The sequence below is a fragment of the Lonchura striata genome, chromosome 8, assembly GCF_050655825.1.
Source record: "Lonchura striata isolate lonStrDom1 chromosome 8, ASM5065582v1, whole genome shotgun sequence".
NCBI classification, from domain to species: domain Eukaryota; kingdom Metazoa; phylum Chordata; class Aves; order Passeriformes; family Estrildidae; genus Lonchura; species Lonchura striata.
This window is the reverse complement of record NC_140710.1, coordinates 5,936,638-5,961,434: the sequence shown is the minus strand read 5'-3', so window position 1 is coordinate 5,961,434 and position 24,797 is coordinate 5,936,638. Positions and strand designations below refer to the sequence as shown.

At 40.2% G+C, this 24,797-nt stretch overlaps 2 protein-coding genes across 2 annotated transcripts; one reads left to right on the top strand and one right to left on the bottom strand.

Moving 5' to 3' along the window:
* Nucleotides 1–98: 98 nt before the first annotated feature.
* Nucleotides 99–1,873, bottom strand: COA7 (cytochrome c oxidase assembly factor 7). The gene is made up of 3 exons (XM_021529519.4): nucleotides 1,729–1,873; nucleotides 1,517–1,657; nucleotides 99–706 (listed from the first exon to the last, which is right to left on the bottom strand). The coding sequence occupies exons 1-3, from the start codon at nucleotides 1,832–1,834 to the stop codon at nucleotides 258–260; spliced, it is 696 nt and encodes a 231-aa protein (XP_021385194.1). The 5' UTR covers nucleotides 1,835–1,873; the 3' UTR covers nucleotides 99–257.
* Nucleotides 1,874–4,823: 2,950 nt separating this feature from the next.
* LOC110470129 (protein zyg-11 homolog B) lies at nucleotides 4,824–24,053 on the top strand. The gene is made up of 14 exons (XM_077785352.2): nucleotides 4,824–4,926; nucleotides 10,495–10,660; nucleotides 13,045–13,799; nucleotides 15,816–15,956; nucleotides 17,131–17,307; nucleotides 17,459–17,523; nucleotides 18,118–18,217; nucleotides 18,298–18,348; nucleotides 18,877–19,038; nucleotides 19,149–19,196; nucleotides 19,812–20,009; nucleotides 20,105–20,157; nucleotides 20,400–20,497; nucleotides 22,061–24,053. The coding sequence occupies exons 1-14, from the start codon at nucleotides 4,924–4,926 to the stop codon at nucleotides 22,249–22,251; spliced, it is 2,208 nt and encodes a 735-aa protein (XP_077641478.1). The 5' UTR covers nucleotides 4,824–4,923; the 3' UTR covers nucleotides 22,252–24,053.
* Nucleotides 24,054–24,797: the final 744 nt, after the last annotated feature.

The following is a 24,797-nucleotide window of genomic DNA, read 5'->3' as shown; positions in this document are numbered from 1 at the left end:
AATATTTTGGCTTCCTTAAAAAGAAAGGAGGTTGCAAGCAAAATACAATTAACAACTTGTGTGTTCAAAAACATAGAAGGGCACAGCAGAGACAGACATTTATTGTATCCACAAAAATATAATTTTATTTGCATATCCAAATACAGGATATTTATTTAAATGAAAACTGTACGCTCACAATTTAAATATTAAGTTCACTTGCCATTTAAAAACCAGTCTTAATATCTGCAACTGCCAACTCCCCAACTCTGCAACTTTTACTCCCCAAATGTTAGAGAACTTGCAGCTTCTTTCTGTTCATTATGCAACTGTTTTGCCCTGTTTTTCAGATCCTCTGCCTTAGCATCATTCTTCTCAACACCATCTCCCAGTTTGTACATGCGGCTGGCATTGGCACAAGCCCACACGTGCCCCAGCTCACAGCCTTTCAGTGAGTACTTCAAGGCATGGCTCATGTCCTTGGGGACCCCAGGTGCTCCCTGCAGGTATATCACACTCAGGTTGAAGCAGCTGGGAGCAAAATTGCCATCACAGGCTTTTGTGTAATAGTCTCTAGCAACCACAGGGTCAGGCTGATCATTGTTGGCTTTCCCGTCCTGGGCCAGCAGCCCAGCACTGTGACATGCATTTGCTGACTTCTTCCCACCTTTCTCACATGACTTGATGAAAGATTTGTAGGCAGCTTTCAAATCCGGGTTGAGTCCACCTGTTAGTCAAGACAGTACTGTGAGGATATGTTAAAACAGCTGGGAGCTTCTTGCTTTGCAGGATGCTTCCCACTGGAAATACAGCATCCATCACTTTAGATATTATGGTCAATATTTAGGACTTCAGAGACATTACTGTTGTCCCAGTGATAAACATTCTGCCAATGTCTTTGACTTAGAAAACTGTCCTCCACTCACCAGTAATCACAATAGCACCAGTATCCAAAAAATAACCCAGATCCACAAAACACTCATTCCACTACTACATCCATGGATTTAATATCTTACACTAGGCAAGTATTATTTTGCCAGTATACCTACACCATAACTGTAACTAGGTTTGAACTACAATAAAAATATTGTTCTTTACTAGTACTGTCTTTTGGAAGATCTCTGACTAATTTAAGTGCTTTCTGTTACTGTGCTAGCAAATACATTTTGACTAGACTCGGAGACTACTTAGGTATGCATATTACCAGTATCTGAGTTTATTTCTTTCTTTCTTTCTTTTGTCTGACAGGAAGAAATGTTGTGAACTGAATATGCAGCAACACTGAGCACTGGCTGTACTTACCTGTTAAACAGTTGTAATTATAAAAAGCTAATACATAGTTAACATACAGCTGATGTTTCAGAAGGAAGCAATTTTAGGTTTTCCATCCTCCCCCAGCTTTTATGAGGTGACCATGAAAGGAGCGGGACAGGTAGTTGCTCCTTCAAGGTCAGGAGGACAAGGCAGATGTGAGGGTGGCCAGGTATCAGAACGGGCTGCCCGGGGAGGTGCAGGAGCGCCAGAACCCCATGCCCACCTTTGCCGAGGGCCTGGTAGGCCCCCAGTTTGTAGCAGCTCTCGCTGTGCCCGTGCACCTCGCAGTTGTCGCGCAGCACCCGCGCCGCCGCCACGAAGTCCTTCCTCACGGCGTCCAGGTAATCGGCGAAGCGCTGGCAGCCTGCAAGGAACGGGACACGGGCTGAGCCTCCCGCCGGCCCCGCGGCGGCGGGCGGGGGGCGGCGGCCGTACCGTCCGGGTCCTTCTCCTTGAAGCACTGGTAGCTGTACTCCACGTGCAGGTTCTCCAGGTACGCCCGCACCTCCTCCTCGTCCGCGAAGTTGATGAAGCCGGCCATGGCCGCGCTGGGTCACGGCGCGATCCTGCGGCGCTTCCCGCGAGCGCCGAGCGTTCGATTCGGCACCGCCCTCCCGGGACCGCGCCTTCCCCGCCCGCTCCGGGCCCGGCCCCGGCCCCGGCCCCGCCCGCTCCGGGCCCGGCCCCGGCCCCGGCCCCGCCCGCTCCGGACCCGGACCGGGCCCGCACCCGGCCCCGGCCCCGGCCCCGCCCGCTCCGCCCGCTTTGGGCCCGGCCGCTCCGCCCGCTCCGGACCCGGACCGGGCCCGCACCCGGCCCCGGCCGCCCCTCCCGTGGCCGCTCCTCCGGCCACTCCCCCGTCTCTTCCCATCCTCTCTTCGCGCACCTTCTCTTACGGCTCCTCTCGTTACGGCTCCTGCTGTGCGCTCCCGGGGTCACCGGGAACTCTGGCCGTTCAGCAGTTTTAAGCGATAACACACAGTTAGAATTTTACTTTCAGTTTGGCAGCACCGGGTGCGTATTCCCGAGGTCTGATTCAGCACAAGCCATAAACTGAGACATGGCAGTACATTAATTGCACTATGCATGGCCTAGGAGCAGGGTGGCTTTCCCTATTCCTCGATCTGCCTCCTGCACACTTTTGGCTGGATTAAAGCTCGGTGATTTCCAAATCCGTTTTAGAACAGAGGTGCTGCTGTGAGAGACTGCTCCCAGCCACCACTCCTTTCTGTGTTACCACAAAAGCTCTCACAGGTGCTTTTTAAAGTACTGGAACCTGCACTCAGCAGACAGTGCCGGGGCACTGGAACACCCAGAAACGGGTAAGCACTTAACACACAATGAACCCTGGTTCTCCTGGATCTGAGAGTCACAGAATGGTTTGGGTCGGAAGGGACCTTAAATATCATCTTGTTCCATCCCCCTGCCAGCCCCCTCCACTATCCCAGGTTGCTCAAAGCCCCATCAAACCTGGCCTTGGGCACCCACAATATTATGGATTAATTTAACCCAAATGTGGCAACAGAATACTTACAGAGAACATGGCACACTATCGAATTCCAGCAGTTCTGAGCAAAAACTGAATTTTCTGTGAGTAAAGTAGCACATTAGAATTATGTGTGATAAATTGCTTAAAATCAGAGTTAAATTTCAAAGAATATTCACAATATTTGCAAATGCTTTGTCCTAAATTATTTTAGTAGGAAAACACTGGCCTGACAAGTTTTTGGGATAAATAAAACTCAGTTAAATCCTGTGCAGAGTCTCCCATAGGAAGAAGCCTTATTCTTTATTAAGGGCTAGAGCTAACTGTCACCAACTGTGACAGCTGGACTGGCAGCAAACCCTGCCAGGTGCATAGCTGAAACTCCAGTTACACCTTCAAAAGCATTTCCTTAAAACTTCTGACTGTTAAAATTTTGGTTTGTAGTTAAAACACATTTTCCATGTACAGATAAAATCTTGTTTTCAATATGTATTGACCAAAACCCACTGCCACATGTGTGAGACTGCAGGTAGAAGATACACATTGCTTGGCCAGTGCTGGCTGCAATCTGAAAATATTTGTGTGAATCTCCATTCTGGATGGGGCCTTTAGAAGATGAACTGCTTTTGTACCACAATACTGTTTCTTTGGAAATCCAGCTTTGAAAACATTTCAGTTTGCACTGTAGGCTGAGTAGAAATTCCTTGAGTTTATTAGTTTAAGTCCTTGGAGAGTCTGCTCTTGCTGGGATTTTGTCTTTTCAGTTTCTGATGCCAATGTTGAGCCTGTGCCAACTCAACCATATGCTCCATACCAGGAGTGGATTCCTGAGTACTGGGAGGCAGGCTAAGAACAGGCACTGGGAGCAGGGGGTCAGGCTGTCACTGAAAGTTCACTGCCTGAGCCCAGTTCCTATCACAAATTCAGAAAACAAGACATCTGGTGATAGGTCAGAGTGAATCAGTGAATTGAAAAGCCATTGAAAGAATAGTCTGGAATCTTGCAAAGACATTATCAAGTGGAAGAAACACGTAATGGACTAAGAATAATAGTATGAGCTGCTTCTTTATCTAAGCTAATATCTGTGTCCATAATTATGTAAGTTGTTTCTTCTAAGCAGATTAGGTTTTTAAGTGGTTAAATTCAGAACATGAAGATTCTTAATTCTGTGTTTGTCAGATCCTGAGCATGTAATTTATTTTCTCTACATCAGCAGCCTAATCTAAAGAATTGGAACTCTTTGTTATGCAGCCTTTAAACTGGTAAAACTGTGTTTTATATAATATAATCTTTTGCCATCTTGTAAAGACAGAAACATAAGTAATTTTAGCAACTGTTCTTTAATATTTATGTGTCTTGCTAGTTTGCAAACAACCATTATCCAAAGTTTCTGCATATAGAATCAGCAATTATTTTACATAAATTCTATATTCTAACTCATTTTATTTGGATAGGGCAATTGTATCACTCTTTACGCTGTACCTTGAAACGAGAAATAACTGTATTCTCTTGACCAACAGTACATTGTATGTATTGGTTGGGAGACAAGTTTTCTTCACTAGTACTGTTTTCTGAAACCTGGAGTTACTTTGTATGGAATGGTTTATGCTTATAGCAAAGCTCCCCTCCAAAGCAGGAGGCAGAACTTATTGTAGTGGTGCAGGTTATTATTCATATTACCAGAACAAACCAGTTTGTGCAGGAAATACTTAAATTACAGAGGCTTGAGAGCACGAGGTGCGAAGCTGACGCCCGTCCACGGCTGTGGGAGGTGCCCAGAGCTGCTGCTCACCGGCGCCTCAGAGTTCTCGGTCCCAGCTGCACTACCGGAACAACCGGGCCGAAGAAAGGTCCCACACGCTCGTACCAAGCGGGGCTGATGCTCTTTGCAGCGCAGTGGCGCCTTCTCCCCACGCTTCGAGCCTTAAACGCGAGTGTTGCGGCTCCGCTCCGCCGCCCCGGCACGGACCTGTGCTGGCGCAGCCCCTTTAAGGGAGGCGGGTTCCCGGCCGGTTGCAACATTCACTTCCAGGTCGGGGGTGGTAAACACGGGGGAAGGGAGGGAAAGGAAAAAAGCGAATAGAGAAGGAGCCCAGCGACGGGACCGGCTGGCGGGGCGCTCGCCGGCGGCACCCAGCGCCGCGATGGTGAGGGGGTGGCGGGCAGGGAGGGAGAAGGGAAGGGAAGGGAAGGGAAGGGAAGGGAAGGGAAGGGAAGGGAAGGGAAGGGAGCTGCTCGCCTGCAGCCCCGGGTGCCGGACCCGGCGCAGGTAGCGGAGGTGACCCCGGGGAAGGGGCCGCCATGGCGGCGGCCAAGCCGGGCTGAGGGGCTCAGGCGGAGCCCCCTGCCCTCCCTCCCGCCGGCACCGCGGCCGGGCCGGCCAGCCCCGCCGCCCGTTGTGTAACCGCTGCCGCCTGTTATGTAAAAGGCGCTCAGGACCCGGCGCACGGCAGGGAGGGAGGCTCAGTCCCGGCTCGGCGTGTCCCCGGGGCGCCGGGAGGGCGATGACGGCCGGGCCGGGCTCGCCGCCCGGACCGCCCCTCACGGCTCCGCGCGGCCGGGGCGGAGCGGGGCAGAGCCCCGCGGCCGGAGGGCGCAGCCCGGCGCGGCACAGCCTCCGGCTCCTGCCAGCCCCAGCAGCGCCTGCCCACCGGGAATTGCTTTGTCCGGGCTCTGGCTGCAGGACACGGTGCGTGGGCCGCGCCGAGCTCTTCCAGCACGGGGCTGCCAAAGGAGCAGCCTTTCCCTTCTCCAGACAGGCCGGAGCACAGCATATGGGAGCTGTTGGGATTGCTCCTCTGCTCCAGACATGAGTGTGCATATTTGCTTTTCAAGGACTAGCAGAAGCTTCCTGGGCAATCTAGTCTCATCCCTTGTCATTAAAAGCCTAATTTCAGTCAATTCCCTAATAAAGTTATGTGTCATTGTTATTGAAGTAGGTACATTTTGTGCTTGCTCTTTTAATCAGTGAACTAGGGTAGAATGTTTAACTATGTGCTGATGTCTAAATTTATGGCAAAACTTCCAGTTCATGGCATTTCTACATACCTTTGTTGCTGTGCTTGCAGTGTGCTTCTCCTTAATGGCTTCTTTCTGTCTATAGTTTATATTCATTGTGCTGTATTTATTTATAGGTGGCATTTGTATCTCTCACCTTTTGATCTTCTAGGCTAAGAAAAGCTGGGTTTATGTCCTATTCCCAATGTGCTTTTCCTCTCCAGGGGATTCTAGTAGCTTTAAGAGTTACCTTTAAAATGAAATGGTGCAGGTATCCCTTGACATAAATAGCCCTGTGAGATCTCCTGAGTTTTTGATAGTGACTTAATCCTTCCCTTTTTTTTATGCTTCTCCTGGCACCTTCGTTGGCTGCTTCACCTTGTTCTTTTGTGGTTCAGCACACTACGGTTCCACACTCTATAATTTCTAATTGATGAACTTGTATCTGAAGTTCTTGATATTAATCGTAAAATAAGTGGCATTACTATGTCATTCTAATGGGGCACTATTTAATTTTAGGCCTCTTGTGATCACTGCTAATTTGGTATCAGTAGCAGCTTTAATCTCTATGTTCCCACTTCTTGTGCCAGAATAGTTAATGTTAAACTGGAGTTTTGAGCATAATCCTTCCTTGAATCTGGCTAATAAATCACCTACTTCTGTTTAATTCCATTTAACTTAATTTAAATAGGATAATCATAAAGCTTTCTTAGTAGCATAAATCATGAAGCTGTTTATTTTTCAGTGCCTTTCATCTTTTAGCACTCAGAAGAATTTTGGTGGCTGTTGATTGAGTTGCTATTTCTTAATTGTTTTAAGAATGTTCATTTTAAGAAAGTAAGTAAAGTTATGGAGCTGTGGAGAGGTGGAACATAGCTGGAAAACATGGTACATCCAACACCAAAGAGCAAGGCTCTAAATTACTGCTTTCTTGTTTTCCTGTTAATGTTTTGAGAGAAATGATCACCACAAATTGGAACCTAACCCTGTACCCATCTCATCCTTTGAGACTTCAGAGTGGGAAAAGCATGTGGGCCTGGCTTACAGAGGCTTTGCATATTTGGGGTTTGTCATCCTGAGTCTGCAATTGGGTGTAAAACTTGGGGAGCACATCACAGACATGGCTCTGTTAGAAATTAAATTGGTATTTGTCTTCCGGTGTTAAATACTGGTTTATTGAGGGGGGAACTAGAACCAGCCAAACCAAAACACTACTGATGGGAAAAAAAAGTTTGATTTTTAATGAGTCTGAGAGATGGAGCCTATAAGAACTGAATCTGTCAGGCTGGAGTTGGTAGGATCACAACCACTGTATGAGAAAGGTCCACACAGCAGTGGAATTTTTTTCTAAACTTTTTTTTTTGCAAAGCTTGATTGTAATGACTGACAGAAAACAACAGTTATACCTGTTTAATTTATTTTTGTTTAGGTACTGTTATATAAGGAGGTACTTGCCTGGTGATGCTTCCCCAAAGAAACGGGATTTTATTTTGGTACTTACACTCAGCTAGTTAATCTGGGTTTATAATGTTTGCCTTAAGAGTCTTTAACTTATTCCTGGAGCTTTAATGTGTCCCCTTAAGTTCTTTTTGTTTTTTAACTACACTTCGAAATATGTGTTGAGTATATTCTCGTGGTATTTGAAGCTGATTAATGGAATTCTCAGAAGAAAATGTGGAGGATAATGTTCTTTGGGAGAACCTTTCCAACTGGCGTGAGCTTGAAGCTGAGCTGGTAACATCAAGTTGAATCTGGTTTTGCATTTCAGTTCACCACTGTATTGGATTACTGTTAGAGGCCAGCAGCCAGGCAGTTTACCCCATCCCCCTGCACACTTTTGGTTTGCCTTGATTATATTGAATACTTACAAAGTTGTTTTTTTTTAAAAAAAATAAATAAGCCTTTTAAAGCCCATCTAAATGCAATTATTCTACTTTTTGTGCTATTCCATAAGCTAGTCAGGCTTTAGATGTGTCACATTACTATCATAATATATGTTTTAGTTAATGAAGACCCCAGCTTGCATCATGTAATTCATAATTCTGTGGTTTGGGGAAATAATTTTTATATTTGTTTCCTACTCAATTAATTTGATATAATGAAAGAAACTGTGAGGTTAATTGAAGTATCAGATAATTGAGATGACTATGAAAAAGTAAAACAGCATAAGAGAAGTTCTACTCAAAAACTGCTGGGTGATGTTTATTAAATAATAACCAAAAAATTTAAGTGCTCTTATATGGTTGACATACATTTATAATGTCTCATTAGGCAGAAAGTGAAGTGATTAGAAAACAAGTGGCAGGTTTGTCTTCAACCTGACATTCAAAAGCAGAGCTAGAGAAAGGAACCACTTAAATTCTGACCTTGTAAGAGCTTAAATACAACTTTAACTGGGCAATATTGTCTTGAAGTATAGGGGAGTGAGAAAAGGAATGTCTCCAGCTCATATGAAAGGCTTCCAGACTACATTTGAGTTGTTCTATTTCAGTAGCAGGCAGTCTAGGAAATTGTTTTTAGGATGCTTCTCAGAGGACTTTATTAGATACAGATAAAAACATTTTGCCTGTCTGCCCAGGTTACCTCAGGAGCCTTTGTCAGGGGTATTTTCTCAGCCTTTTGGCAGCAAGTTGAAGAAATATTACAAATGGCTCCTATAATGGGAATGAGTGAAGTTTATAAAAACAGAACTGTGTTGTTTGCAAGTATAATTGATCCCTGCTTGTGGTTTTTGTTCCTTGATTGAGTGGAGATGTCCTGTGTGAACTTCCAGAGGGATTATATAAAAATTAAACTTGCATTTCCAAAGGACACATTGGCCACTTAGAGATACTGGCTGAAAAAATAGTTTTCTGAGTCATATGCCAGTGGCCTATCTACAGGGCTAAATATTCTCATTGGAGTTTGTTCACTGGTACATCAAAGTGTTTCAGCTCTTCTGGCAGACAGGAAGGAACAGTTCCAGGAGGAACGAAGAGAGACAGTATTCTGGTTTTGTCATCTTTAAACATCAAATTAGAAACACAAGATCTAATGGAGATGTGGATGTCTTTGCTTCAGTGGGAATGATTTTCATACACCTTTAAGTAAAGATTGTGTTGTATTTTTTTTATTTATCAGTTGTCATAGTAGTCCTGAGTATATATATTGATTTCAAGTTTAAAAGGAAAATTTCCCATCTCATATAAAAAATGTACTGTTTTAAAATAGTCAGGCATCATAGCACACTACAAAGAAACAAAAGACATTTACAATTCCAAATTCTGTCCTTTGTTTTCTTGTCATCTTACAGTTGGAGGCAGCCAAAATTGCCCTTCCCTGGTATGGGAGCAAATTGCATTACAAAGTAACTCCTGTTTTTTTAATGATACACTGTAATAACAAAGCTTAAAAAATGATGAAACTTTAGCACTTAGCAAAACTGAGTTAAAGGAATAAAAGTTGCATATCAAAAGCTGCAGAAAGAGCTTGCATTTGAATAATTTGGAGATTTTATTTCCCAAGCCTGTACTTAAGTCTTCAGGAGCTATTAAACTGTAGTCTCTAATTGTTGTTAATACATGATTCACTAAAGATAGACTCCATTCCATCTTTGTCCCAATGTGGTACCTCCCAGTCCTCAAATATGTGCACCTTATTTTAGAAGCTTTATCTCTGTAACCTTATTTATATTTCTTCTGTATAACCTTTTACATATTTCAGTGCTCCATATTAGGCAATTGAAGCAACAAAAGTTAAATGAGCTGAGAGAGAAACGTTAAATGATCCAGAACTTTCTGTATAAAAGGGAAGCTACTATTTTTCTTAACAGATGAGATGTGACAACAGTTGATGCTGTTATTTTCAATATTGTCTGGGGGAGTATGTACCAGTCACTTGGCCTTCTTTTGTGTGGTGCTGGGAATGATTCACAGTGCTGAGAGTCATTCTTTATGTTGATTAATCTGTGTGGCTGAAAACAGTAGGTTATTATTAGACAGGGATTAAAAAAACCCTTTGAGATTTTCATGTATCAATGTACAACCTCAAACTCTGAGGCAAAAAGTCAAGTTTATATTCTGCCTTGTCCTTTTTACCTAGACTTGTGCCATAGATGATTTCCAGGTGCAGAGTGCCTGGAAAGAGGAAATGGATTACTGTAATACATGTTAGTTTATTGCTGTACAAGATTTGGAATTAAACGAGTTCATTTTGGGTTTCATTTTTTGATGTGAAGCTCTGGCTGCCCTTTTCAGTATCAAAAATTGCTCCTATATATGCATTTTATCTGCAGTATCTGCATTTCTTGTGTAGGTTGGTAGTAGACTTCTAATATGCGTTGAGTTAAATGAAAGATTAAAATAAATATTTTAAATGCAGAAGTATAATTTGATTTTTAAATCTTCTTTCAGCCTGTCTTGAATTATTAATTCACAGTAGACTTCATAAATTAAAATTATTTTTCAGTAATTGCTTTTGTTCCTCTGGGAACCCAAGTAGGGTTCAAAGCACAGCAGATGTGACTGGATGTGGTTCTGGGGGTGGCTGGGGAAGGAGGCTCCCATCAGTTTGGCCAGTTGTTCATTGTGTGACCTGACTTCATGTGGCTCTGAGGGAGACATCTCCTCTCATAATATTTGCCAGACTAACAAAAAAAGACATTATAGAGTAATGGAAGGTTTGTAGAAAGAATGCCTTGACTAAATCTCCTTTATTTCATTGTATTTTGCATGTGACAGGAGGAAGCTTCTCCATATTCTTTACTTGATATCTGTTTGAATTTCCTGACTGCCAACCTAGAGAAGTTCTGCACAGAAAGGCAAGATGGAACACTTTGCTTGCAGGAGCCAGGAATGTTCCCTCAAGAAGTGGCTGATCGACTGCTGCAGACGATGGCATTTCATGGTAAAAACAATCATTTGTGGGTCAGTGGTGAACTTATTTTACTGGAATGTGACATTGCAGTTCTGCTATATTTTCTATTAGAATCTGCTGTTGCAGCTGTTAAAACTGTGTTCTGTAATCCCTTAACAGAGAATTTTTGTTATTTTTGCTTTACACAGCTTCAGCTGAGCTTTGCATTGCCACACAGATCTAAATAGAAAGTTCTTAGTCTTAAGACTAATGTTTTTGATTTTACTGTTCCTTTATTTGAACATTCTTCAATCTTCTTTCAATCATTTCAGAAATAAAAAAAGATTCTACTACTTCTAGCAACAATACCTCTTGAAGACCATTTAATTGATTTTTTTTTTTTTACTGTGTGCCCATGTGATTTAGCTAGAGAATAAACTTGTGATTCATTAAGACAATTTCTTATCTCACTTAACACTTTTATTGACATGGAATTATTTGTTTCAAAGCACTTAGTTTTAGAGTGGTATAAAAATCTTATGATATTTTTACGTTTTGTGTACTGGCTTACTGGTTCTCTGTCAGCATTTCTCTGAGGCTAGGGCTGACATCTTGGTTGCTTGCTTTAAGCATGATAAAATTTGTATAATAAAACTTCTTATCATGAAAAAGTAAAGATATAAATCGTGCTAGAGATAAGAGACCCATTCCTTGAGATGCTGGAGACTTTTGTTAAAAAATGAGACATGACACTAGAAAAATTACTGTAAACAGACCAAACACCCTGTCCTATAGGTGCAGATTTTATTTGGGTCTTACTGGGCAGGTAATGGTTTTCTCAAGTTGTTCTGGTCAGAAGTAACAGAAAGAATGGTCCTAAAATAGACAAGCTCATAAAAAAAAAAAAAAAAAAAAAAGGTAATTTTTAATATACACTACTTTCTGATAAGGAATTATTTAGAGTAGTCCCAAGAAATCAGATTCAAGGAAACTGAATTACCAGAAATTTACTACCAGTGCTGCCAGTGGTGAAGACACTTCTAGACACGAAAATGTCACAAACACAGAGAATGCAGGATGGAAAAAAGTGTGTGGCAGATAAACACAGTGTTGCTAAGGTAGGCCAAGGAGAGAGAGGAGAGAGCTTTGGTCCTTAAATGAAGTGATTAACAAAAATTAAGAAGTAATTTAGTGATACTTTAACCAAACTATAAATTATATTTACTGTTTTTATTTTTTTCTGCTCCACACCAGTTGTTTCATCCCATATTTTTGCTTTTCCTGCAAAAGAGCAAAGTAGTCCCCTTACTACTTGGTCAGAAATACCTGAACCATTTGTTCCTTAGAAAGGTCTGCAAATTTTTATATTTGCCTTTGTCATAGAGGCAATTACTTAAATCCAAACTGTAGTGGAAATGATGTTATTATAAAAATATATTGCATTTTTATACATATATAATTTTCTTTATTAAGTATGTGTGAAGTTAGGAGATGAAAAGCTAGGAGTGTTGACATTTATAACCCTGTAGGAGCAAAACTAGGACATGTCCTTCCTACTCCTTTTGTGTGGATGGTTGTGCAACTGTATGCTTCACATGACTTTTCGTAATCCTTCTGTTGATAAGACACCAAGATTTCATAGTTGTATATTCAATGCATTTTTGATAATTCAGGGAACTCAATGTATTGTTTCAGTTAGGATGTTGCCAGTGTCTTGTAAGAAAAGGCTACTTACACATTCTTTCTATGAGGTAAAAAAATACTAAATAAGATTGCTTTTTCTTTTTTCATTGCTGTCTTTTTCTCCTTCTCACCCTTTCCTTGCCCTCCTCTTTCTATTCTTTGAATCACTTCTTAGGTTTTTTTCTCACATTCAGCTTGTTTCTGAGCAACACTCCTACCTTCTTCATATAGAACTTAATTAGCTTAATTTAGTATTGATCCTACTTATGAATTCAATCAAATGCTAGATTATGCAGTTAAAGCAACATGAGAATAGGTCACTGATAGGCAGTGCAATCTTGAGGTTAGTGGAACTGTGGCCAAAGGAGAATTGTACTCAAGTTTGAAATTCTGATTTTAGCACAGTTCTAACCAGTTCAGTGAGAAAAATGCAGCAAATGAGGGCAGCAGTCTGATTGTTTTTGAATCATACCCATATTTTATTTATTGTGTGTTCCATTTTCTGAACCAAATAGGTAATGTGCATTTACTGCTTCTTATTTATCTGTCCTATTCTTAAACCTGGAATTTTCCAAACATGACCTCATAATCTTCAAAGTAGAATCACAAACGTAAGATTTTGGGATTGGTGGTGTAATGATCCAAGTCAAACTACTTTATAATGAATTTTCACTGCCAACACTTTGTATCCTTTAATGTCAAAGTGATGCTGTGTAACTCTGGAACCAAGCACTGATTCTGTTTTCCCACAGGGCTTCTGAACGATGGGACTGTGGGCATCTTCCGAGGCAACCAGATGCGCTTGAAGCGCGCCTGTATCCGCAAAGCCAAAATCTCAGCCGTGGCTTTCCGCAAAGCCTTCTGCCATCACAAGCTGGTGGAGCTGGACGCCACGGGGGTGAATGCAGATATCACAATCACAGACATTATCAGTGGACTGGGCAGCAATAAGTGGATCCAGCAGAATCTGCAGTGCCTGGTGCTGAACTCACTGACTCTTTCTCTGGAAGACCCCTACGAGAGGTGTTTCAGTCAGCTGTCCGGGCTCCGCGCGCTGAGCATCACCAACGTGCTCTTCTACAACGAGGACTTGGCGGATGTTGCTTCACTTCCCAGGCTGGAAAGTCTGGATATATCCAACACCTCTGTCACTGACATAACAGCACTCCTCACCTGCAAAGACAGGCTCAAGTCTTTGACCATGCACCACCTGAAATGCTTGAAAATGACCACAACCCAGATTTTGGATGTTATAAGAGAACTAAAATACCTGAATCACCTCGATATTTCGGATGACAAACAGTTCACATCGGACATAGCTCTTCGTTTACTGGAACAGAAAGATATCTTACCTAACCTTGTGTCTTTGGACATTTCTGGAAGAAAACATGTCACAGATAAAGCTGTACAGGCGTTCATTCTGCAGCGGCCCACGATGCAGTTTGTAGGACTGCTAGCTACTGATGCCGGCTACTCAGAGTTCTTAACAGGAGAAGGAAACCTGAAGGTTAAGTGGGGCAATTAATTTCACTGAAAAAATATAATGTGCAGGGAAAATAGAGCTAATAGCTTGTAAATATGTGTGTGTGTAGGTACATTTTCTTAAACTGTTAATTATAATTACTGTCTTTAGGTGAAATTCCTACTTAATTTTGACTGCTAAATTTACATATTTTGTGTATATACATATACTTGTAAGAGACATCTGCTTTCTGTGCCTTTTCAGTGAACCTTAGATCTTGATTTTCCATATCTAAGAGAGCTGAACTTTGTCTTGCCTGAAGTCACTTAGTGGGATAATATTCTCTGGATTCCAGACAGTATCTGGCATAAGTCAGCAATGTGTAAGGGGTGGAGGTAGAATTTGCATAAGCTTTGTGCAGTTCATGATTAACACGGCAGATACAATAAAGCTGAATAACTCAGCTGCTGTTATGCTCCATCACCACTGCTATTTCCTCTTACAATATTTCTACCCATCTTTAAAGGTCTTTTCGTGATGAATACATCACCTGAGAAGCAATAACTTAGGATGAAAGACTTCCTCTTCTTGAACAAATCCTCAGTTACTTAGCCCCTTAGGATGAGATGATGTTTTCTGAAGTGCATTTATTTATCTTTTAGAGCCAGGCAACAAGACATCATTTCCTGTTCTGTAAAATCTGAAGGCAGTTATTGGAGAATGAGCAGGTCAGAATTAATTTTAAAAAAGTTGTTTTAGACATGTCAGTGGTATGTCATCTTTGACACTGAGTTTTCCTTTCTGCTGTGTCTTGAGGATGATGGAAGCTGCAGAGGGAATGAGGAAGAGAGCCTAATGTGTCCACAGTTTAATCTGTCCTGTGCAAGTCCAGTTTTCCACTTCGGTTTTAAAATTCAGAATGCTCTTGTTTTAGGCAAATGGAGTAACACAGCTACACAATTTTGTATTTTTTCCCCCTGAAACATTTGACAGTTGTTAAGGGCCAGGTCTATTGAGTACTTAATTGTCACAGCTGATACTGAAGTGTCTGAATGTTGAAATGCATAGAGAAAGCAAATTCCCCTTTGGTGTGGTTCTATCCAGCACCAGGAAGTTATACCTCATGTTTGATATAAAGTAATGCAATGTAATCCTTGCTGTTCAGAATACTTGCTTCACAGAACTGTCTGTGCCATGAAAAGGCAAGAAGGAAGAAGGTTCTAGTAATGTGAAAGTCACAATGGACTTGTGGCACTGTGGTTAGCAAAATGCAGTTTGCATTCCTTTTTTTTAAAGGCATAATTGTCAAGAAGAGACTGTAGGCTATGATTGGTTTTATTTCTTTTTTTTTTTTTTTGGTGACCTAAATTCATTAGTAACTATTGAAATATTCAACTGCTTAGTCTAGATACTGCTAAAGATTAAGCAAGACACAGAACTCATGGAAACAGCAGAGGTAAAATATTACTGTCTATACAGCAGCCCTGTGAAATTTAATTATGAACACTAGGCAGATATTATTGTTGAGAACATGAAACCAAGTGGAGATTTTTCATGCAGGGTATAATTGGCTGTGCAACATGTAAGTAAACAGGGTTGGTCTATTCTGATCAGCGGAGAATATAAAACAAAATTCAAGATGCTATCAGTTCTCTCAAGGCTCTAATGTATTCCTGATATCAGAAGTTTCAAAAAAATATGCCTGTATACAATACAGGATGCACAGAATGTGACACTTCATTTATAAACATTTTGCTTTTTTTGTATGTGCCATGTTAAGTAGAACAAGTTCTGCATGCTGCCCTAAGAATTTTAAAAAACAGTGATTGCAGCAATGATTCATTAAATAGTGGAGGAACAAACCACCTTCAGTTACACAATTTACAGTTATAAACAGAAAATATCATTAAATGGAAACTAAAGCAGGCTGGCAATCATTTGCTTACTGAAGGACTTGGCCAAATCACTGCCTTTGAAACTGCAGCTTTGCATTTTTTGAGAACAAAACTTTGAAAGTAAAATGTTGACATTTTGAACTAAAGATTATTTCTGTGTTCACAGGTGTCAGGAGAAGCAAATGAAACTCAGATTTCTGAAGCACTGAAGCGGTACAGTGAACGAGCCTTCTTTGTGAGAGAAGCACTCTTTCATTTATTCAGCCTGACACATGTCATGGAAAAAACTAAGCCTGAAATTTTGAAGGTAAAATAATAGTTTTGATGGTTCTCGTGTGTTCTTCCTGAGCTTATCTCCAAAACCCTAGTATAAATTAGTTTATAAGCTTTTACCTTTTTGGTTGTGTTTTTTAAGATTAAAATTGTAATGTTAAATAAAAATAAAGAATATTTAAACACAAGTGATGTAGAAGATGCCCTGTAGTGTTTTATGTTAGGCAAAATTGTTCTCTACTAATGGAAATTATTTAAATTTAGCAGCATGTAAATTAATTTTTTCACATACCTTTGATTATGATATGAAATATTCTTCAGATGATGAATTCTGTCATTAGATCATATCTGTTTGGGTTCTAATCAAAGGTCTGTCTACTCCCACAGACACAGCAGTGCCTTCTCCTGATGCTCACAAAACAGTAACAATAAGGAGAGAATTAAGTGACAGCTTCTCTACTGTTACCCTCCAGTAGGGTAATGGGTGAATGGATATTGTTAGTGTTCTGTATGGGGCTGTAACCTGGACCCCAGAAACTTCCTTAGAAATCCATTCTAGGCATTGGCTTTCTATGTCTAGAACACCAGAGATGGTTGAAGTTTTGTAGGGATCCTAAAAAGAGGCACCAGTAGGACACATGGGTTTTATTTTTCTTATCCTCTTTGATGTTGAACAAGTGGCCTTAAATTTGGCATCAGTATCAAAAAGACTTTTCCAGTCAGGTATCAACAAGAAAAATATTATTAGTTGTTTATTTGGTGAGGTCACAATCAACATACATAACCAAAAACATCATTCAGGGAGAAGCTGCAAAAAATCTGCCCTGACCTAGCAGCTCAGGATATGAGTCAAAATGGCTCATCACCAAACAACAAGGCATTACATAATTATCATTGCACTGCAGAAACTCTGTCCTGCTTCATTCACTTCTGAAAGGGTTTGGTGATTCTATCCCAGCCTGGCTCTTTCTAGGAATTTCTTGCAATCTGTGCAGCCTCTTCTTTGAGAGGTTGCTACACGCTGAGCAGAAGAAAATGTTATTCCTTGAGAATTAAAATCACACCAGATGGATTTCTCACTCAAGTACAAGGCAGGCAGAAATTGGGTGCTGTGAGTCATTGTTGTGGCCTCGAGCAGGAGGCAGATTGTTCTTGGGGTCTGTGTGCAAATGTGTGAGCAGCTAACGTGGGCCAACCTTGTGCTGCAGCTGGTGGTGATCGGCATGAGGAACCACCCCCTGAACCTGCCCGTGCAGCTGGCGGCGAGCGCCTGCGTCTTCAACCTCACCAAGCAGGACCTGGCGGCCGGCATGCCCGTGCGGCTCCTGGCAGACGTCACTCACCTGCTCCTCAAGGCCATGGAGCACTTCCCAAATCATCAGCAGGTACAAGGCTAAACTTCTCTGCTTTCTGTCTTGTGGGTCTCAACAAAAGGTTTCTCCACGTCCCAGGACCTCGTGGAAATATCTTCATGGCAAGAAAGTGTCCTGAAATACGTGTGTTTCTAATGAAGCAATTGTTTTTCATTTCTCACAGCTGCAAAAGAATTGCCTTCTTTCACTATGCAGTGACAGAATCCTTCAGGATGTCCCATTTAACAGGCAAGTTTTAGATGTCAGTTGAAATAAGTTGTAGCATTGCAGAATATTTTTCTTCAGAAGCTTTGTTTCTGGCTCCGGTTTTGCTCAGTTTAAATCATTCAAATGTGCTGAATTTATCTGGCCTATATTGTTTTAGGCCTGTTGCCCCAAATATATACCATTGAGTGTAGGTCTGAAAAATCCTTTGTTGTACAGGGGTTTTTTAACTTCACCTGGCTGGGTCTATCCTTAAGTCCATGTAACAGAATTCATCCCCTCTCTGAGGTTGCTTTTTGCAGATATTTTTCTATTCAAATGTTTTGTTTGAATACTTTTAAGTGTGATTATCTGCTGTTTCAGAAAATTGTGCCAAATTTTTCTTCCTTCTTTGGAAGCAATTCCTGTGCATTCTGATACATAATTAGAAGTAAGAGAACCTAAGTCAACATCTTAAAGCTGACAGAGACTCATATAATACATCCAATTTCAGTGTCTTTCTACTTTTCTTTCTTTTCTTTCTACAGAAGTATGAACCATTCTTCTCGTGTCTGTTTACATTTTTCTTTTACTAATACTTTTGAGACTTTTGAAAATTAATTTTTTTTTAACTTCCAGGTTTGAAGCAGCCAAACTTGTTATGCAGTGGCTCTGCAATCATGAAGACCAAAACATGCAAAGGATGGCTGTAGCCATAATTTCCATTCTTGCTGCAAAGGTATGGAATTAAGCTTTGAGATGATATGATAACATTTCTAAAGTCTAAAATAATGCTGATTTGCTTTTGTTTGTTTACAGCTTTCAACAGAGCAAACAGCTCAACTTGGTGCAGAACTCTTCATTGTTAGGGTAAGTCAGATGCTTTCCTGCCATCCCATCCTCTACAGCTGTTCATACTAGCAGTATTCCTGAAGATACAAAGTAAACATAAGGAGATAAAATTCTAAGAACATATTAATATGTATTCATGTGAAAATTATTTAGAAGGTAAGCCAAAGTGGAAAAACTTGACACAATTAATGCAAAATAAGATACCAAGATACATATTGAAGTTCATTCTTTAAGGTGAAAGATACTCTAAATGAGAATATTTGAAGTAAATACTGCTGTAAAGGTTCAGAGTTCTGTGGATGGCTTTCTGCCATCTGTAATAGCCCTACACATGTAATTACTGTGGAAACAAAGAAATTCCTTTAGCAGGCCATGTTCAGAGCAGAGGTAAAAAGTTTAATAACCAGTTTATTTTGTACTGTTTAACTTTAAGCACATATATCTTTGTGTATAAATGACAGCTATGCATTGCCCACTTAGTACAGAAAAAAGCAGAGGAGTTAATCCATAGATTGATATTTTTCTGTTTTTTTTTTTTTCCCTCAGCAACTTCTACAAATAGTGAAGCAGAAAACAAATCAAAATCTTGTAGATACCACCCTCAAGTTCACATTGAGTGCACTTTGGAACCTCACAGATGAATCTCCAACAACGTGTCGGCACTTTATTGAAAACCAAGGGCTGGAACTTTTCATGAGAGTCTTAGAGGTGAGGAAGGGGGGCTTGGTGGTGGATTATCAGCACGGGTTTATAACTAAAGCTGTTTCAATAATAAGCATAAATGTTTACTTGGTTTTTTTTGTTTCCTTTATCCACAGTCTTTTCCATCTGAATCATCCATCCAACAGAAAGTTCTTGGACTTTTGGTGAGATGAAAAAGAAAAACAGTTTGAAATAATATACTTTTTAAATTTCATTTTGAAAGGATTTTTTTAACCCTGTGTTAATCTGAAGAATTAGTGTTTCATATCCTAATATTTTTTACATTCTCTTTAATCCTTATAGTGTGCTTTATTCACAATTGACATGTTTTTGGACTGTTTTGTGTTTCTTCAAAAGTTATATTGAAATTGATGGTTAGAGTAAATAAAAAGAGCTTTTCAGAAAGGAGAGTAAGGCTTCACAAGAGTCCAAATGCAAAAAGTAGGTTGAAAGTCATCGGAATGCAGAATTTTGCACTGCTGAATTTTTTTGAAATTGGGCTTGAGAATGCTAAAAATAGCCTTTGGTTTAATGTAATCTACATGTTAATGGAATAAAATCACTTACAAGAAAACCTGTTTGTTTTGATGCAAATTCCTGCTCAGACTGGAAAAATTTCCTAAAGCAAAAGCAGTATTTTGGTATACCTGGATGTACAGAGATCTCATCTGAGTGATTATCTGTGTCTACTCACACAATATAGTTCATGTTTGTGTTTATCTTCCTCACACCATCTTCCATTTTCTCTCTTTTTTAAAATTATTTATTTCCCATTCCAGAATAACATAGCTGAAGTTAAAGAGCTCCATTCTGAATTAATGTGGAAGGACTTCATAGACCACATCAGTAAATTGTTGCACAGTGTGGAGGTGGAAGTCAGCTACTTTGCAGCAGGGATAATTGCTCATCTGATATCTCGAGGAGAGCAGGCCTGGACATTAAGTCGCAGCCAGAGGACATCTCTCCTTGAACAGCTGGTACAGAAATGATGGTGAATTTAATCACAGTCTTTTATATTTTTGTTTCAATGTTTGTATTTAACAATCAGTGTTCTTGGTTCTGTATTTTACAGCATACTGCCATTTTGAATTGGCCAACCCCAGAATGTGAGATGGTGGCTTACAGGTAGGTAACTATTGTCCTGTCTTGTGATCAAGAGTTAGGGGAAAAAAAGCATACCACATATCTGCTGTATCTGATATTTGCAGGTAGTTGTCTTAAATGAGTTTTAGATGCAGCAGACGAGCCTCTTAATGTTTGTCAATGTCTCCTGTAGTTAACACATGACTGAATGAACAGACGCAGGACCTCTGAAGCAATAGTATCTAGTAATAAAGCAAGTAACTGTTTCTTTTTTTTTTTAATAGGTCTTTCAATCCATTTTTTCCACTACTTGGCTGTTTCATGACACCTGGTGTCCAGTTATGGGCAGTGTGGGCCATGCAGCATGTCTGCAGCAAAAATCGTATGTACTGAGAGAATATTACCCTTAAAATTCTTTTTTTTTTTTTAGTATTTTATTCACTAGCATGAAGTGAGAAAAAATAAGAATTTCTGGGGTATTCACTCCTAATCCTCTGGAAAAACTACATTAGGAGCTTGACTAAATGGGGCAGAAAAAGAGTGTAGTAAAAGTTCCTTACATCTCTTCTGTTAACTGAAATTTTACTGTTAGATGCATTGTGTTAATTCCAAAATGTGGATTTGTTAAGATTTAACTACATTTTTTGCTTGCACGTGTGTTTTTAGTCAAATATAATATGCAAATATTAATGCTGGGCAACAAATTTCCTTTAAATTAAGAGCAATGACCATGGCAGGCTACTGAGGTTTGCATTGGCCTACTCCTAATTTGAGACCAAGACAGAATTAGTTTCATTCTCATGGTAGTTGATGCCAGAAACTTCTGGACAAAGTTGCAGAGAAACCAAATGTTTGGTAGCAAATGTAATAACCTACTGTGGGGGAAAAAGTGTTTAATTCTGAAATTTGAAGATGTATTTGGGAGGAAAATCATCAGCTTTTGGTGCTTGGTACCAAGAAAGCTTTTAGTAGTCCTGGAGAGGAGTTGCTTTTTATTTTGACCTCTTCTTATAGATGACAGTGTAAAGTAGTCTGAAAGTAATTGGTTTAAATTTTTTTTGTGTATTTTTTTATTCTGCTGCCATTTGTCTATGTCATAGTCACCTCAACGAGGTAACCTAACTGAAATATTTGTAGTGCCACAGTAAATGTGATCCCCAATGAAATGCTCAACATCAGCACTAAAACAAGTCTGGTGTTGCATCACTGAGATGAATGGTGAAATTGGGCCCATCTGAGGTAATGCCCTGTGGATTGCATTACAGTCATCCTGACCTTTCCATAACAACTTCTGGAGCTTGCACATTACATTCACCCTACAGCTCTTTTTATAGCTGTTCCTTGCTCTTAATAATGCTGCAGCTGATGGGGGTGTGATTTCAACTTATTGAATTCCAGAATGCAAGTGGAAAAAACCCTGGAAAGGCATTTGTAGCAACTTATAATTAATGAGAGGCCACCATCGATATATTTGGCAAACTATTTGTATTTGCTCTCCAAGTTTGGAGGCTTCCACAAATGATGTGGTATATCTGATACCATTTTTTGGGTAACTGTTCTGTATCAGGATTTTTGGGAAAGGGGCTATTATTGCCTGGATACTCATAGACACTAGTGCTTTTGATTCTCATTTCTTCTGGTTTATGTGCACTTTAAATGCCTGTAGAGGAGGTGGGAGGAAGAGAGAATACTGTGCATATTGCAGGGCACTTTCCAGCTTTCAGCTGAGACAGACTGGTAAGGAGACCTGATTACAGCTGGAGTCCTGTCCAAATAACTCTGTTGTGTTGTCAGTTAAAGTACTCATGCACTTCTGTGGGCACTTTAGGGAGTGTCTTAAATACTGCCTGGAGACAAAAGTGGATTTGAATCAGTGTTTACAGTATCTCCTACCTTTACCCTAGATAATTCTGGTTTTAATTCCCTTTTTATAATCCTATTACAGCCGCCAGATACTGCAGCATGTTAATTGAAGAAGGTGGTTTGCAGCATTTGTACAACATCAAGGAAAATGTCCACACTGATCCCCATGTCCAAAGGATTGCTGTTGCCATCCTGGATAGTTTAGAAAAACACATTATGCGCCATGGGAGACCACCACCGTGTAGAAAACAGCAACAAACCAAACCAAACTGAAAGCTGCAGGTAGAGGAGTGTAAAATATTGTCTCTGTAATAATCCTCTCTGATATGTGTGTAGTTGGAGTAATTTATAATATATTGGTCACCATTAAAGTGATTTGCTGGTAACTGTGGTACCCAAACCTTGCTGAACGTCACCTTTAATGGCAACCTCGTACACAACTTGTAAAGGGTCACAGCTTGAGCTGGTCATGCCTGCAGGGTTAGTGCTGGCTACCAGGAGATGGGACTTGTACTGATCCATATGCACAGCTGGAAAGAAGACTTCAAGGAGTATCTTGTTTTGTGACTTCTGAGAGAAAAGGCTATTCCATCCTTGTGGTTGCTGTTCATAACACTGTTCACCAGTTTGGTGTTTGAATAAAACTGTGTGTGGTTGTGAGATCAACACTTATAGACTAAAACAAAAGTCCATGCATGCAGGTGACAGAGAGACTTGTAACTAAGGCGACCAAAATGTCCATTATCTCTTCACTCTTCTAGACACAAATGGGGTCTTCAGCTTCCTTTTCCTCTTGCCTGCAAGCCATGTTCTTTTGTTTTCTTTACTGCTGGGATGATGCCTTTTTACAGTTCATTTCTCCAGAGTCCTCCCTGCTCCTGTCAAGGTGGGGACCAGCATCACATTCAGGGAAAAGGGAAACCCACTGAAGTAAAGCAGTAGAAATGGAACTAAAATGACACAGTACTAAAAGGATGTCTGAGAATTTAAATTTTATAACAGGAATGGGGTTTTGTTATTGTGCAACTACTTTTGGTTGTGTGTGATATCTTTTTTTTTTTTTTTTAGAATACTGATGGGGATAGAAGAAGGCTCATTAGAGCAAAATAACTGACATGACTTCATCATGGAGGGGGCTGCATGTATTCATGGAAGGCTGGGATATTTGGTCACCTTATTTATAAGAGACTAATGATTGCCCTCATTTACTGTAAATATTCTGTCAGTATTGTGCAGTGAATTATATTTCCAAGCCATGACAGTGAGTGCAAAGTATCACCCAATGTTCTGTGTAAGCCCTGTGTCAATTGCATTTTGTGGAGTATGAAATTTTACATAAAGATGCTAATTGTAACAGCTTATTTCTTTCTTGGTTACCTTTGGGTTTCAAACCATGTGTTGAATAAAAAATATTGCACAGTGTACAGATGCCTGATACAATGCAAGTGATGGAAGCAAACTGCATGTCCATTCAAATTCAATTTAATTTCAGGTGTTGTTTTTATCTGCTTAGTCTCCATATTTCCATGGCAACTGCTTGATATTCAGAAACTCTTCTGTAAATATTCGGTGATTGGATTTAAAAAGAAAACTTATGTTTAGTAGCTTACCAGCAGAAATGGCTTCTTGATATTTTACTGTATTTTACTGTTTTTAAATCCTTTCCCTCCCAACTCCTATCATTCACAGAAAAACACCACCTCTAATCTTCAATAACCTAATTAATGTGTATTTCAGCAACTTCAAAAGGTACTGATCAGTAATTTAATCAGTGTTGTGTAATTGGTTTTTGTACTAAAGTATAATTTTGGCTGGTATCATTTTAATCTGTGGATCTGGTTGCATAGTTTTCTCAATTCCAACAGAAATTCAGCTGGCTGTAGCTTTGAATTATGAAGGTGGCTTCAAAATTAAAAACAGCCTACAGTCTTTTACACACCACCCTTCTGAGATGTCTGCCATTGAATTTCCATTACATGAAATGGAACACAAAACTTGTCAAAATTGATGTCAATAGAATGAATATAAATCAATTGCTACAATATTTTAAAATAAAGATGACAACTCTCCTTACAGTGCTGTCTTTTCCTAATAACAGGAGAATTTGCTGAAGCAACTTAACTTAAAAAAAAAAAAAAATTATTCCTCCATGCAGCACAAAATGCAAGGACAATGCTGGCATCAGGCCAGATGTCTGAGAGACCTATCACTTCATGAAGTTCTGCAACCATCAAGCACAGAGATGCTAAGTGCCCATTTCCTTTTTCTCCCCCACACTTCAGGCCATCAGTGAGCAGAATTCTTTCTAGTTGAAAACTCTGCATGCCTACAAGGTATAAATGCACTATATCTATTTGTATATGCCACTTATAGAAAGGTCTCTTCACACTCCTGTACAACTTCAGGAGTTTCTGGCAAAGTAGAATAATTCTGGAAGCAACTTCCAAACTTTTTGTTCCACCTGTAGAATTTGCAATCTTTTGTGCAGGCTGAAAATCCTGACTGTGCTTTACCTTTGCAGATCTTTACATAGAAAATTTATATGTGTATAATTTGGTAAGTTTCCTACACACTTTTGGCGTAAGTGAAACTGTGATTTCCTTTGATACTATTGTAGCATGAAGTTCCAATGTGGTAAGCCACATCTTACTTTGGTAACCTATAAAGCATTTCCTATGCAGCATTTCCTAAAACCACGTTTGCTGATTAATTAATTTTATTTGAAATGCCCAGTCTAGGGCTGTAAGAAGCTGTAGAGCTAAATTGTAGGTCATATTTTAGTGCTGGAGAACCTTGAAGGAGAAAATAACCTTAATTTC